The sequence below is a fragment of the Haplochromis burtoni genome, unplaced genomic scaffold, assembly GCF_018398535.1.
Source record: "Haplochromis burtoni strain Fernald_Lab_line unplaced genomic scaffold, NCSU_Asbu1 Contig_138, whole genome shotgun sequence".
NCBI classification, from domain to species: Eukaryota; Metazoa; Chordata; class Actinopteri; order Cichliformes; family Cichlidae; genus Haplochromis; species Haplochromis burtoni.
This window is the reverse complement of record NW_024582499.1, coordinates 619,994-632,140: the sequence shown is the minus strand read 5'-3', so window position 1 is coordinate 632,140 and position 12,147 is coordinate 619,994. Positions and strand designations below refer to the sequence as shown.

At 41.5% G+C, this 12,147-nt stretch overlaps 1 protein-coding gene across 2 annotated transcripts; it reads left to right on the top strand.

Moving 5' to 3' along the window:
* Positions 1-1,522: 1,522 nt before the first annotated feature.
* LOC102309228 (OTU domain-containing protein 5-A-like) lies at positions 1,523-8,652 on the top strand. Of its 2 annotated transcripts, none has more exons than XM_042224436.1 (2): positions 1,523-2,382; positions 8,574-8,652. In XM_042224436.1, exons 1-2 carry the CDS (start codon positions 1,795-1,797, stop codon positions 8,610-8,612), a joined length of 627 nt encoding a protein of 208 aa, XP_042080370.1. In that variant the 5' UTR covers positions 1,523-1,794; the 3' UTR covers positions 8,613-8,652. The 2 variants fall into 2 exon arrangements, with proteins under 2 accessions (XP_042080370.1, XP_042080369.1); XM_042224435.1 differs by having other exon boundaries at positions 1,525-2,382; positions 8,571-8,652.
* Positions 8,653-12,147: the final 3,495 nt, after the last annotated feature.

Genomic DNA, 12,147 nt, shown 5'->3' with positions numbered 1-12,147 from the left:
GGTTTAATCGTGGAGAATTAACACTACTTCCTGTATTTTTTAGTCAGTCTGTTTTACTGCCTGACAGGAAGAAATCTGTGTTCTACTATTTTCAATAGGGTTAAGTTACGACAGCCAATGACGGCCTTTGAAAACAAAAATGCTGTAAAAGAAACAATCTAGGCAAACAACTCAGAAGGGTCGAAATTAAAGATTAAACTCATGAAATAAAAATGAGAAAAGCTGTATTTTATTGGATCAAGAACCAACTCACTTTACTTTTTTCATAAATGTACCAGTTTTCAGCAGTTTTCTTTTCTAAAGCTTAACTTCGTGCTCACATTCAAATTACATATGTCTTATCTAAACCTGGTAAAAGTCACATCAGTTCATATCTCATTTAATTCTGTTCTCTGAGGGAAAATATGCCTTTTTAAAGTACAAGGTATATGTATTAGTAAATATCTCTGCAACAGAATGGTGACCTCTACAGATGTACCCCACCTATCCCCCCACAACGCTGGGATGGGCTCAGTGGATGGATGGTTAGATGAATAGGGTTTTCCTTGGTTCAGATATCAAATTGAAACATTTTAAGTCAGAGCCTGCCAGGCAGTTCATTGGGTTATCTCTGTGGAGTTTTAGATTATGATGTTATGCAATGTGAACTTGTGTTCCTATTTATCTGAAGACACTTCATATTTCTGCAAATCAGGTGTCCATATAGAGAAAAGTTCAGAGAGAAAGTTCCTAATAATAAACTGCAGATCTGCAGGGCCCATCTTCTGTGTGAGAGCTTATGTAGCTCAGAAAGTCTCCAGCTAGCAAACTGACCTGAAATATTTGGTCGTGAATCCCATCCTAACCCTTTCAAAATTACACCTACACAGTTTTGTTCTGAGAAAAGTTCTCATATCACACAGCAAGAAAATGTCACATTTAGATGCGGAGAGTTCAGATTAAAGAGACACTGAGAAAAAAGGCAACTTATAACTGCAGGATGTTTTTTCTGCATTTACATTCAAAATATACTAATAATACATACTAAATAATAACACTGATTACATACTTTTTGCATACTTAACTGAAATGAATAAATTGTATTACGTAATGTAATTGTTACTTATAATATGTATGTAACTTTGTAATTTCAAAATGTTGTCACCTCTTGGCCAGGTCTCCCTTGAAAAAGAGGTTTTTAATCTCAATGGGACTTTTCCTGGTTAAATAAAGGTTAATAATAATATTACAATAAATTCCAAAAAGTAATATGTAAAAGCAATTCTATATTTAATTTAATTTATTTTTTTAATTAAGCTCATTATTTTGTGTATTTGTTTGTCATGTCAAATGTATTATTAATAATAACTATATATTTCTGCTATTATTATTAGTAGTAGTAGTTGTAGTAGTAGTAGTAGTAGTATACAAACAAAAGATTTTTTCTAATAAATAAAATATTTATTATAAAGTTTGGATTTTAAAATAAACACGGAATAAAAACAAAGGTCTGGTTGACGTCCTGCCGTAAACGTGCCGTGGCAGCCGTCCCGGACGTGACGTCATGTTGTGTTGATGTTGTGACCGGACGCGCTGTGGACGGAAGAGGGAGACGCGTTTTGTTTTTATTCAACTAAACCGTTGAAAAGGAGCAGAAACGTCGCTTTTGTGTCCATTTCGGGTCGATAAGAGCCTTAGCTCGGTGATTGGTGCCAAACGGCCGGGCCGGAGGGCGAGTAGACCGTCTTATTTGATCTAGAAAGGGAGGACTTGTCACCCTCTGACCCCCTCCCTGCTTCCTCCACACTCTCCACCATGACTATTCTCCCGAAGAAGAAGCCTAGCTCCGGGGTCGGCGTCTCGGACCACGCAGATGACAGCGATCGTCGGACCGGCTCCGACCCTCACCAACATCCTCACCCGCACTCAGGGCGAACTGGAACCCGACCGAGGGCTTCCCCTCCGCCTTGGTCCTACCAGCCCGCTCCACCCTCCGCCAGGGACGACAGGCGGAGCATTGAGGCGAGCTCCCGGCCGCAGCAGGCCTCTCCGCCGCCCGTCGGCTCCGTGTCCCCTGTGGGGCCGGGCGATGGTCGGGACAACAGCGGCGGAATGGTTGCCGGGTCCCGCGGAGAGCTCGTCGTGTCGTCCGGCGTCGTCGGATGCGGCGGAGGCATCGGCAGCTGCTGCTCCGGGCCCGGGCTGAGCAAGAGGCGGAGGCAGGCAGGCACCTGCTCCGGTGGGGTGGTGGGGGCGCTGGCCGGCGGAGGCCAGCCCGGGGTGACCGGACCGGGAGGTGTAGGGTCCAGCCAGGACACGGAGGAAGGAGCCGGAAACAACAGCGAGGACGAGTACGAGAACGCCGCCCGGCTTCAGTCCATGGACCCGGCTACTGTGGAGCAGGTAGGACGCTAACGCTAGCTAACATTAGCAACAAGGCTAACGGAGCTGCTAGTGCTCCTGCACAGGTGATTTCCGGCACTTTTACCAGAACTCAGGTACTTAAAGACCGAAAACAAAACGTATAAAATCAGCACAGGCCACTAGGAAGCAGAAAATAAGGATTTAAGTTAACTTTAAGAGGGAAGAAATTGCTGTTATTGTTCGGTTTTACGCTTAAGCCCAATGAGTCGTTTCCCTCCAGAGGCAGGCTGTGGGGACAATTGGTGGTGGTGGTGGAGGGGAGGGGGGGCGTTCATTAAGTAACCTGCTAATCATGTCTGCTCACCTGAGGTCTTAAGAGAAACCCGTTTGGGGCAACCATAGCAACAGCACGGACGTTTGATCACCTGGCAGTTAAACATTTACCCCAAAACTAACCACAAACACACTCTAGGCACACATTTAAACACTGTTAAAGAGAGCTGCATTTGTCTCCACGGCCCATTCAGGTGAGGCTAAAATAAACAGCCAGATGTTCCCAGATTGGAAGGATAATAACTGCTACATACACGTTTTTGAATCGTAATATTACGCATATGAAATATAAACTAAGAATTAAAATATTTTCATGCCACTATTTCCAGGACGCATTTTTGTCAGCTCTCTGTTGAATATAATAACACCAAACGCTTATTTTACCTATTGATTAATTTCAATTAAATTTTTTTCTTTGTTCAGAAGTCGCCCATGTTCAGGGTTTGTTTTTTTTCTTGGAGAATGTGATGAAGCACAAAGGCAAAGCATTTGTTCCAATGAGGTTTTGTACAACTCTTTACCGAGATACTTGACTGCATGCTAGAAATTCTAAACACGTTTGTTGGACACCTGTACTATGAAACAAGTTCAGCGTACGGATATCCTCTCTGTATGTTCTGTAACCTTAACATGGATATTATCAATATACAAAAAAAACAACAACAACAAAAAGTCAGAAACACAGGCAGGTCTGCAGACAGCTGAACACCTGATTTTTTACAAAGAATAGAAAACTGTGAACAATATGGTTAAACGGATAATACAGACTGGGAGTAACACAGCTGCTGCAGACAAAGCAGCAGATTGTTAGTATGAATGTGTGCGCACTTTGGCGTTTTTGTCAATAAGACTGGAAAAGACCTGCTATGGTAATAAAGTTAAAGTCTGTTTGAAGCCAGAGAAGAAAGCCGACTGTGTAACTAAACAGACTTCTCACAGCTCTGTCATTAAGACACGAGCGAATTTGACTGATTAGAATTTTTGTTCAGTTAAATCATTGTTTATATGTGTGTAAGAAAGTGTTATTCTTTCAGCTGCTGGTGGTGTTCAACAGTCTGAGAGTGAGTAAAGAATAAATGTAAAAATCCTGAGGTGGTTCATCCACTGACTCGGTCTCCATGTAGACTTGATAAAAGGTCTACAAGTACAAATAGGTTCTTTGTTTTAGGATTATACTTACACTCATAGAACAGTTAATTAAAAAAAAAAAAAATCTGTAGTCAACCAGAGGCAAAAATCAAGGAATTATGTTGTGTCTTAAGAATCTGTATTTATTCCTGATGCTCATCAGGAAAACAAAGACTTTAAACACTCTTTCTGCAGTGCAGTGAGGTCAGCAGGATCTTCCAGGAATGGTGACGCTGTTTCCTGGAGAACTGATTCGTCACTAGGCGGTGATTTCATACCTCCTGCTCTCTTATCGTGAACATGGAGCAGGTTAGGTCTGCAGCCTAGTTGCCATGGCAATGGTAAACCTAAGCTTAAGATGTTAACTGCCTTTTTAACACTGAAAAGTCGGGATTAAACCAGAAGTTTTACTTTACTCAGTGTCGGGGATCCACAGAATGACAAACTGAGCCTGAACCGAAGCACTCTGCAGGGAGGCTTTTAATTTGAATCTCAAGCAGAATAGGTGTTTGATATTTACGGATCAATAACGCGACTATATCAAGCAGAAATGAACTTTGAAGTGCTACTCAGTTTGATGTTGGAGGTGTTTCTGATTCAGTAAAAAGGACTAGATGTTACAGTCCCTGGTAATGCATTGCTTTAAATGGAGAAAATCTAAGTTATATCCGGTCTTTAGTATTTTCTGGTGCAGGTTAAATAATTTTTTCTTTTGCTTTGATTTTGTATATGAAACTGTTGTTTTTTCCTTGTATTTTAAGTCGAGTTCACCTCTTTACAGCAGTTTGTTTTTTGCCCCTCATTAAATCCTCAAACTCGCTTCTTAGTTCAGATTGAGCCAGATAAAAAAATCTATTTGGAGGGAGTGATAAGGAACAGCCTATTATAAAATCAACCACATCTGATGGAAGTTCTTTATTTTGTTTGCTTGTTAGTTGTTTATGTGTTTGTTTTGGTGCAATAACTTTGTATATTTAAGGAAACCTTGCAAAATGTTACCTTCAAGATATGATAACAAGTTAGTGGCCTTCCAAGTACAGGGCACAAGTCAATTCACCTCATTTTGTTAGCGTTTTGTAGTCATTATACTTCATAACAGGAAATGCTGAAAAACACTTTAAAGTTTCATTTTTAAAAAACTGCAGCCAAATCAGTTTTGTTTCACAGTCTGCAGACAGAATGTCCTTTCATTTAGAAATTTAGATTGATTTTTCTGTAACCAGCTCTGAGCGTCAGCATCATGGGAAATGTCATAGTTTCAGTAGAAAAACGGCGCCAATTTCATTTTCAAGTCAGTTTTTCACCAGAGAAAAACCTCAAGGGTCATATATCACAGTGGGACATGGATGGCTGCTTATAACAAATCATAGCACATGAAAGGCCTCTCTGTGACCTACATTTGCCAAACTCATTTTCCTAATATAGAAAAGTTACTGTACCAAAGAATTTGCTGATTACGAGGATGTCAGGTTGAATTAGGGATGGGAGTCGGTAACCAGTTGCGTAGAGAACCAGTTCCCAGTAGTCCAGTTCCTTGGGGCTGTTAGTCTGCTTGTCTGTCGATCACACTTATCGGTTCGTGCACTTGTGCTACGATCAGTTTGTGTGTCGGAGGAGGAAAATAGTGGTGCAGGATATGGTCATTAGTTTTATTTTTACTGCACAAAGAGAGAGTGCGGTGGTAAAGTGTAAACTGCAACGCTAACTAGCCAAGAACCCAGAGTGACTTAAAGCTGAGTGAACACTGACCCCAGCCCAGCAGACACACCCTGAACTTCAACAGGTAACAAACTGATGAGCAGTTTGCAGCTTCCGTTTGTACCTGTTCATGTCTCTACAGTAGATTCACCGTGGCGATCGCTTTAAAGTCTGTTTGTGCTGGTTTTCATCTTTGCTGTTGGCTTTGTTTTCTGCTATAAGAGGCTTTGTCTAATACTAAGAGACAGATTATACGTGTGTCCTCAATAGGATTTGTGTTGGTGTGTAGGTCTGCAGTTTCAACTGTTAAATGAGAAATTACCTCAGGCGGTGTGTTTTAGGTCATTTTACACAGTGACGTGAAAGTAATGTAAGAACTATATAATGAATTACTTTCTTCTGGGAGTAATTAAGTAATGTACTGCATTTTTACACGTTTAAGAAAAGTGTCCTGTGTAATGTGAGTAATAATTACTTTTTGAGTGATGAGCCCGGCTCTGATCATAACAAAGAGGGGAATTGCGTCCACACAGCATGCAAGTCATTTGTATGAATGTAATGTCTTTGATGTGCTGCTTGGTGATGGTGGTGACTCAAAGAGGAGCCAGTGAGAATCGACAAGTCATATCGATAATGACAAATAGAACAAATAATACTTTACAAAAAGTTAAAAATAACCCAGACGAAAGAAGCTCGATCGAAGGAAACGTGTAAACAAAACCGGGCAGTTCAGCAAGTAAACCGCTGTGTAAAAATCTAAATAAAGTACATTAAAGTGCTGCAATGAAACACAGCAATAAAGTGGCGCTAGGGCTGTGCGATATGACCAAAATCTCATATCCCGATATAAGACTATTTTCTCCTATCACTTTCTCGTCATCCCTGACGTGCTCTCCGTTGTTTTTTCCTGCTAATTTTAGCATCACACGGCACAGCTTCTGTATCACGTGGTATAAGGCTCCGCCCTTGTCATTTGTTGAGCAGGAAGAGTGAGCGCTTGTTTTCATGCAGATTACGTCCCGGATCAAAATGCGGTACAATCGTCGTCGTCTTTTTTTTTTTTTTTTTTTTTTTTAATCGTTGTCATTTGGAAATGAGATCGCACATAAGTATGAATCGAGATCGCGATTTTCTAACGATTAATCGTGCAGCCCTAGCTGCGGGGAAAAGCCTTTTCTAACGTTTGAGTCTAAGGTTTATTTTTTAGCATCTGGCAGCTCTTTTTGGCTTCTCATCCGTAAATAATCTGCATCTTTCACGTGATTCAGTTTATTTTGAAAAGTCTCAACAGGATCTTGAGCTTTATTGTGAAAGGTTTATGTGGAAAATAAACAAGCGGACACGCGGTGGTTTTACCGTCGTTATTGCTAAAGACAACACATAAAAACAGGCGCTTGTCCGTCCATAGTGTGGTTATATTAAATATAAGAGAAAGAGAGAACTTTAAGAAATTAATATAGCCACTACAGTGACCATCAAAACGTTTATTTTGCGTAAAATGAAACATAGACGTTTTTATATATATCGTTATATGGAACAGCCCTAAGTGGCCCTGTAGAGGCCAAAGCATAATAAAACAGAATTGTGCAATTTCTTTAATTCCTTGTGTCTCTTTCACATAACGTCTCTGGTTTGTTGTTGTTCTTCAGACGTGTTGTTGTATTAAAGTGAAAGCTGAGGCCGATGCCACGCCGCGGTCATGCTTTTTACATTCGTTCTGCTCCCAGCCTGCAGCTTTATTCTCAGAAATCGGAGCATTTTCTTTGCCTGAAGTGGTCCGACCGGCTCGCACAGCAGCGATCGAGCACTGACAGAACGAATCCGTTCAGAACTCGTCTTGTGACATTTGTGTCCTGCTGTTAAACCCAGCCAGTTTTCAGTCCTGTTCACGAAGCCGTCGCTGACTCGCACTTTCGGTATCGGTGCTTTTTATAACCTGTTTGTGTTATGACAGATGTCCAGTGTTAAACATGTTATTGTTTTTTTTAGCCTTTCTTCATCTGACTTTAGTTCATGGTTTCACTTTTTGTTTGACTAATGAGCCAAGTGTGACTTTTTATTTAAAGAGGAGCCATTATGCTAATTTCCAGCTGTGTGTTTTTTATTCTTGGACTCTACTCTAGGGCCTGTGAGGGATGATTACACACACAGGTTGAGGCGAACAAACTTTCTTACCTCGGTTGATACAGATTTGTCTGTTTTCCTGCTTTTTTTTGGACCTGTATTTAAGTTTGAGTTAATTAAACCCTGTTTAAATTAAAATTAGGATTATAAATTATATAAATGATCACAGTCATAGCGGAAGTCCAAAACATCTCTACATTTTAGAGTAGCTTTGCATGACTCACAGTTCAAAATAAGGCTTATGTGGTTTATCCTGGTCCTCGGTGCAGCTCCTCAGCTCATCAACAAATACAGAATATAACGAACCTGTGAGACATTTTAGACACATAAACAATAAAAATGATACATATGGTAAAACTGGGGTTAAAAGCAGTTATGTTTGTGATTGTAAGTTTTATTTCTGTACTTTTAGACTGATCCTCAGAGAGGGAAATATCAGGGTATGTCGTGATTACAGAAGTGTAAAAGTGCACATGATAAGGAAATAAACTGTTTTTAGTTTTGATTATTTGCTTCTTCTTCTTTTTTTATAAATTAAAAAGCATCCTGTTCAGCAGTGTCTCAAAGAGGAATAAGTAGGTATTTAGGGCTCCTGAGATCACCTGAACATCCACAGTGTTAGAAACCAGTGTGTCTGCTCCACTGTTATTGATCAGCATTAGATAACTGATGATCAGGATGGGAGGAGCTGCTTTTCCCTGCAGAAGATCTCATTCATTTGTTATGTCCAGCCACTAACCCTGGAGGACTTGAGCACCATTTTCCTGCTTTAGCAACCAAACGGTGAATTTAATTATTCTAGAAAATAACACAGCAATGAATCAATAATGGAACTGAGCAAACTGTCCTCTAGGTCCTCACATATAATGCTGCTCAGGTCCAGTTAACTGACTGTGTGTGTGTGTGTGTGTGTGTGTGTGTGTGTGTGTGTGTGTGTGTGTCAGCAGGAGCACTGGTTTGAAAAAGCTCTGAGGGAGAAGAAATGATTTGTGATCAAGAAGATGAAGGAGGATGGCGCGTGTCTGTCTGTCTGTCAGTTACACACACACACACACACACACACACACACACACACACACACACACACACACACACACACAGTGTTCTGGTGTCTCCTGAGCTGGTTTCCTGCACTTCCTCTGGCTGACAGCAGATGGCAGTGTTGCAGTAGGTTTGCCCTGATGTCTTTACATTTTACATATAACACTATTTTCAGCTACGAAGCTGAAAAAGGTCTTTGCTGTGTGTTAATGCTCTTGTTTAAGCTAAATTAATTTCATATATTATGTTTTTTTATTTTACATTTTTACATTTTTTAAAAAGATTTCACCTCGATTTAAATGATTTAGCAGTGTGAGAAACAATCAGGACAAAAGAAGCAGTCATTGGTGATTAGGTGCAGTAATCATAGGGTGATCTGATAAATCAGGTAATTTCCCACAATCGTGTCACTTCCTCTCCATGAACAAAAGAGAATGCTGAGCAAGAAAAGAGGTCACACAGTGATCGTTATTTAATGAAAAGCTGTTTAGAAAACCCTGTGGTAATTACCAGGTAACTGTAGCGCCGTAGATAAGGTGGAGCCTTACCAACAGCTGTGAAGCATCAGGTTTTACACAGAGGTGTAGTCAGCGGTGAGAGTGTGATTTGAATGTTAATTTCTATCGTAGGTATTACATGAGCCATCGTGGCTACTTCCCAGCCATTAGCCAGTGTTAAGGTGGAGTTTGGCAAGTGGTCCAAAAGAAAATCAATTTAAATTCAAGTTAATGACCCCAGCCAGTTTGTCCTGTTACTCAGCAGCCACATCGAAGCACATCTGGGCACTTTGCTTTGAAATGTCGTTTAAATTAACATTTGTTTCAATCAGCATGAAATAAAAAGTGCAGATACAGAATATCCAGTTAAGATCAGATTTTCAAAAATTATACTTTTTGAAAGTGAGCTGACTCTGCCCAAAATAAAGGTTTTAAAAGCTTTTCTTACTGGAAGAGAACTGATTCACCTTCATGCTGTGATTTTTTTTTTTTTTTTCTTCCTCTCTGCTTGTGAAATGTAACCTGCTCCAGAGCAGGTTATGTCGGTAGCACACACTACCATCAAAACACACCAGCAGTCCTGCTCTGCAGTCCTGAGGTCATACTGACACAAGCCTGCTGCTGGGGCTGCTCTGTTGCAACAGGGGGCGCTCTGATGCTGACAGACTGTTCTTTTGTAAGAGTGTGTGTGTGTGTGTGTTGGAAATCTGGGTCACAATGTGAAAGATGAAGGTTTCTGTGTGTGTGTTCCTGTAAGCCACACAGAGGTCCTTTCAGTCGAGTCCAGGTTGTCTTTCAGGTAGAGGCTATTGTGTAGCTGCAGTTATATCATCGCACTGACCCCGGCCCTGTGTGTGTGTATGTGTGCATGTGTGTGTGTGTTTGCGCTGCCTGTAAGTACCTGTAAACTCACACCTGTCTTCCTGCTGTTAGATAATAAACTCTGGTTGTTCCTGAGTTTCACCCTGTCAACCAGAATACACCGAGCCTTTATGCTAAAAACAAAACCCTCACATCAAAAATCACTCTTTTTCCTTTCGTTTTAAAATGATCATTTACATGCAGCACAGAGAAGCTGAAGTTGCTGTTTAGTTCATTAACTGTATATAAAGGATGGACGTAACCACAATGGGATCAGAGTGTTAGACGGAGTGTTGTTATGAAGCCTCGATGACTGATTTTTGTTGTCGCCGTCTTGGTGTTTTGTAACCAGAAGTGAAGAGACGCTCTGACTGTGATGAGTTGTTGGCTGGTGAGGACACTCAGGATAATCCTACCTGACTGTAATCGTCATCTTCTTTCAGCTGTTCCCTTTAGGGGTCGCCACAGCGTCTCCCTATCTCACCCCGTCTCTACCGTCCTCTGTCACACCAAGCCTCTGCGTGTTGTCCTTCACCACATCCACAAACCTGCTCTGAGGTCCTCCTCTTTTCCTCCTGCCTGGCATCATCATCACCCTTTGTCCAGTATATCCACCATCCCTCCCCCTAACTTACAAAATCAGCTTTGTTTTTTGAAATAAGATTTGAAACTAGCGATTGAGCCTGTGACATCAGCAGGAAAGTGTTTGCAGAGAGAAAAGGAGCCGGGGCCTGTTTTCAGAACTTCTGAACAACTGGTTTTTGCTTTGCAGCCCATAGGAGCCCTCTACTGGCCATTTAGAAGAAGGCGGGTTTAAGGCACGTGTTTTGAGCCATCTTTCTAACAACACAGAGGTTAGCACTGTTGCCTCACAGCAAGCAGGTCCTGGGTTTGAATCCACCATCCAGCCAAGGCCTTTCTGTGTGGTGGTAACATGTTCTCCTCTTCGGGTACTCTGGCTTTCTCTCAAAGTTCAAAGACATGCAGTTAGTGGGGTTGGGTTGTTTGGTGATTCTAAATTGGCTGTAGGTGTGAAAGTGTTCGTCTGTCTATGTTAGCCCTGCTGCCCCGGTGACCTGTGCAGGGTGTGCCCTACCTCGCACCCTGTGGCAGCTGGGATAGGCCCTGAATTAGACAAGCGCAGGAAAATAGATGGCTCTTTCTAATAGCCAGCAGGGGTTGACTTTAGTAGTTTCTTGTCATTCTAGTAACTCTTTTAGAAAACAACATTTTTCTTGTAAAATAAAAAAATATTTCTTGGTTTCACACTCGGAGCCACCCTTCTCGTTTTGTGTCCACTTTCAAAACACCGCAGTGGTGATAAGCTCAGCTCGAGGCTTGACTACCACTGATCTCACAGTGGCTACGCCCATCTTTCAAACACGGTGGATGTTTTAGCTGCAGGTGCTGCGGTGGTTAATGGAGCCTGACCAAAGGGGGAATTTCAAAGCAGATTCTGATCATTTTTTTCTTTTATGGAACGTAACCAAATACAACCTGAATAGTTTTTACCGGACCCAGAAGGGTCGCAACCTCGGAACTGGAACTTGATTTCATATTCGTGTTACCTTCCTCTCCAAAGTTATTCCCACATAGTGGGTCTACCCCCGAAAGGTGACTGACGACAGACATCAGCATCAGTGCTCAGACACACTGAAAACCTGCAACACATTCACAGAAAGTGAAGCTTATGTTGTTTCGTACTTCAGATAGGGGGGGAAAAACCCCCCCGATATAACCGATGTATGATGTCAGGCGAGCGCGACAGAGAGATGGTCGTGCGTATTTTTTTGTTTCTTTTTTTTAGGTTAACGATTGTGAGGCGATGGACGTGCACCTTAAAATGACACGTGCGATGAAAGAAAGAAAAAAAGTGTCATGTTTCATTTTCTCTTAGTCCACTTGTGGCTCATCTCGCGTCTGGTTTCAGAGGCCGTTTCTTCTCTCTGATGCATTTCCCAGAAGTCACCTCCTCTGGTGCCTATACGTTTACTTGAATGTCTTCTTCGCTTGGTCTCTTGTTCTTCTTACACTTACCCGAACCCCTCTGTCAGCGCGATCACCGCGTACAGAAAATCCAGTGATTAACAGACGAAGTATTTATTGTTATTTTTTGACCCAT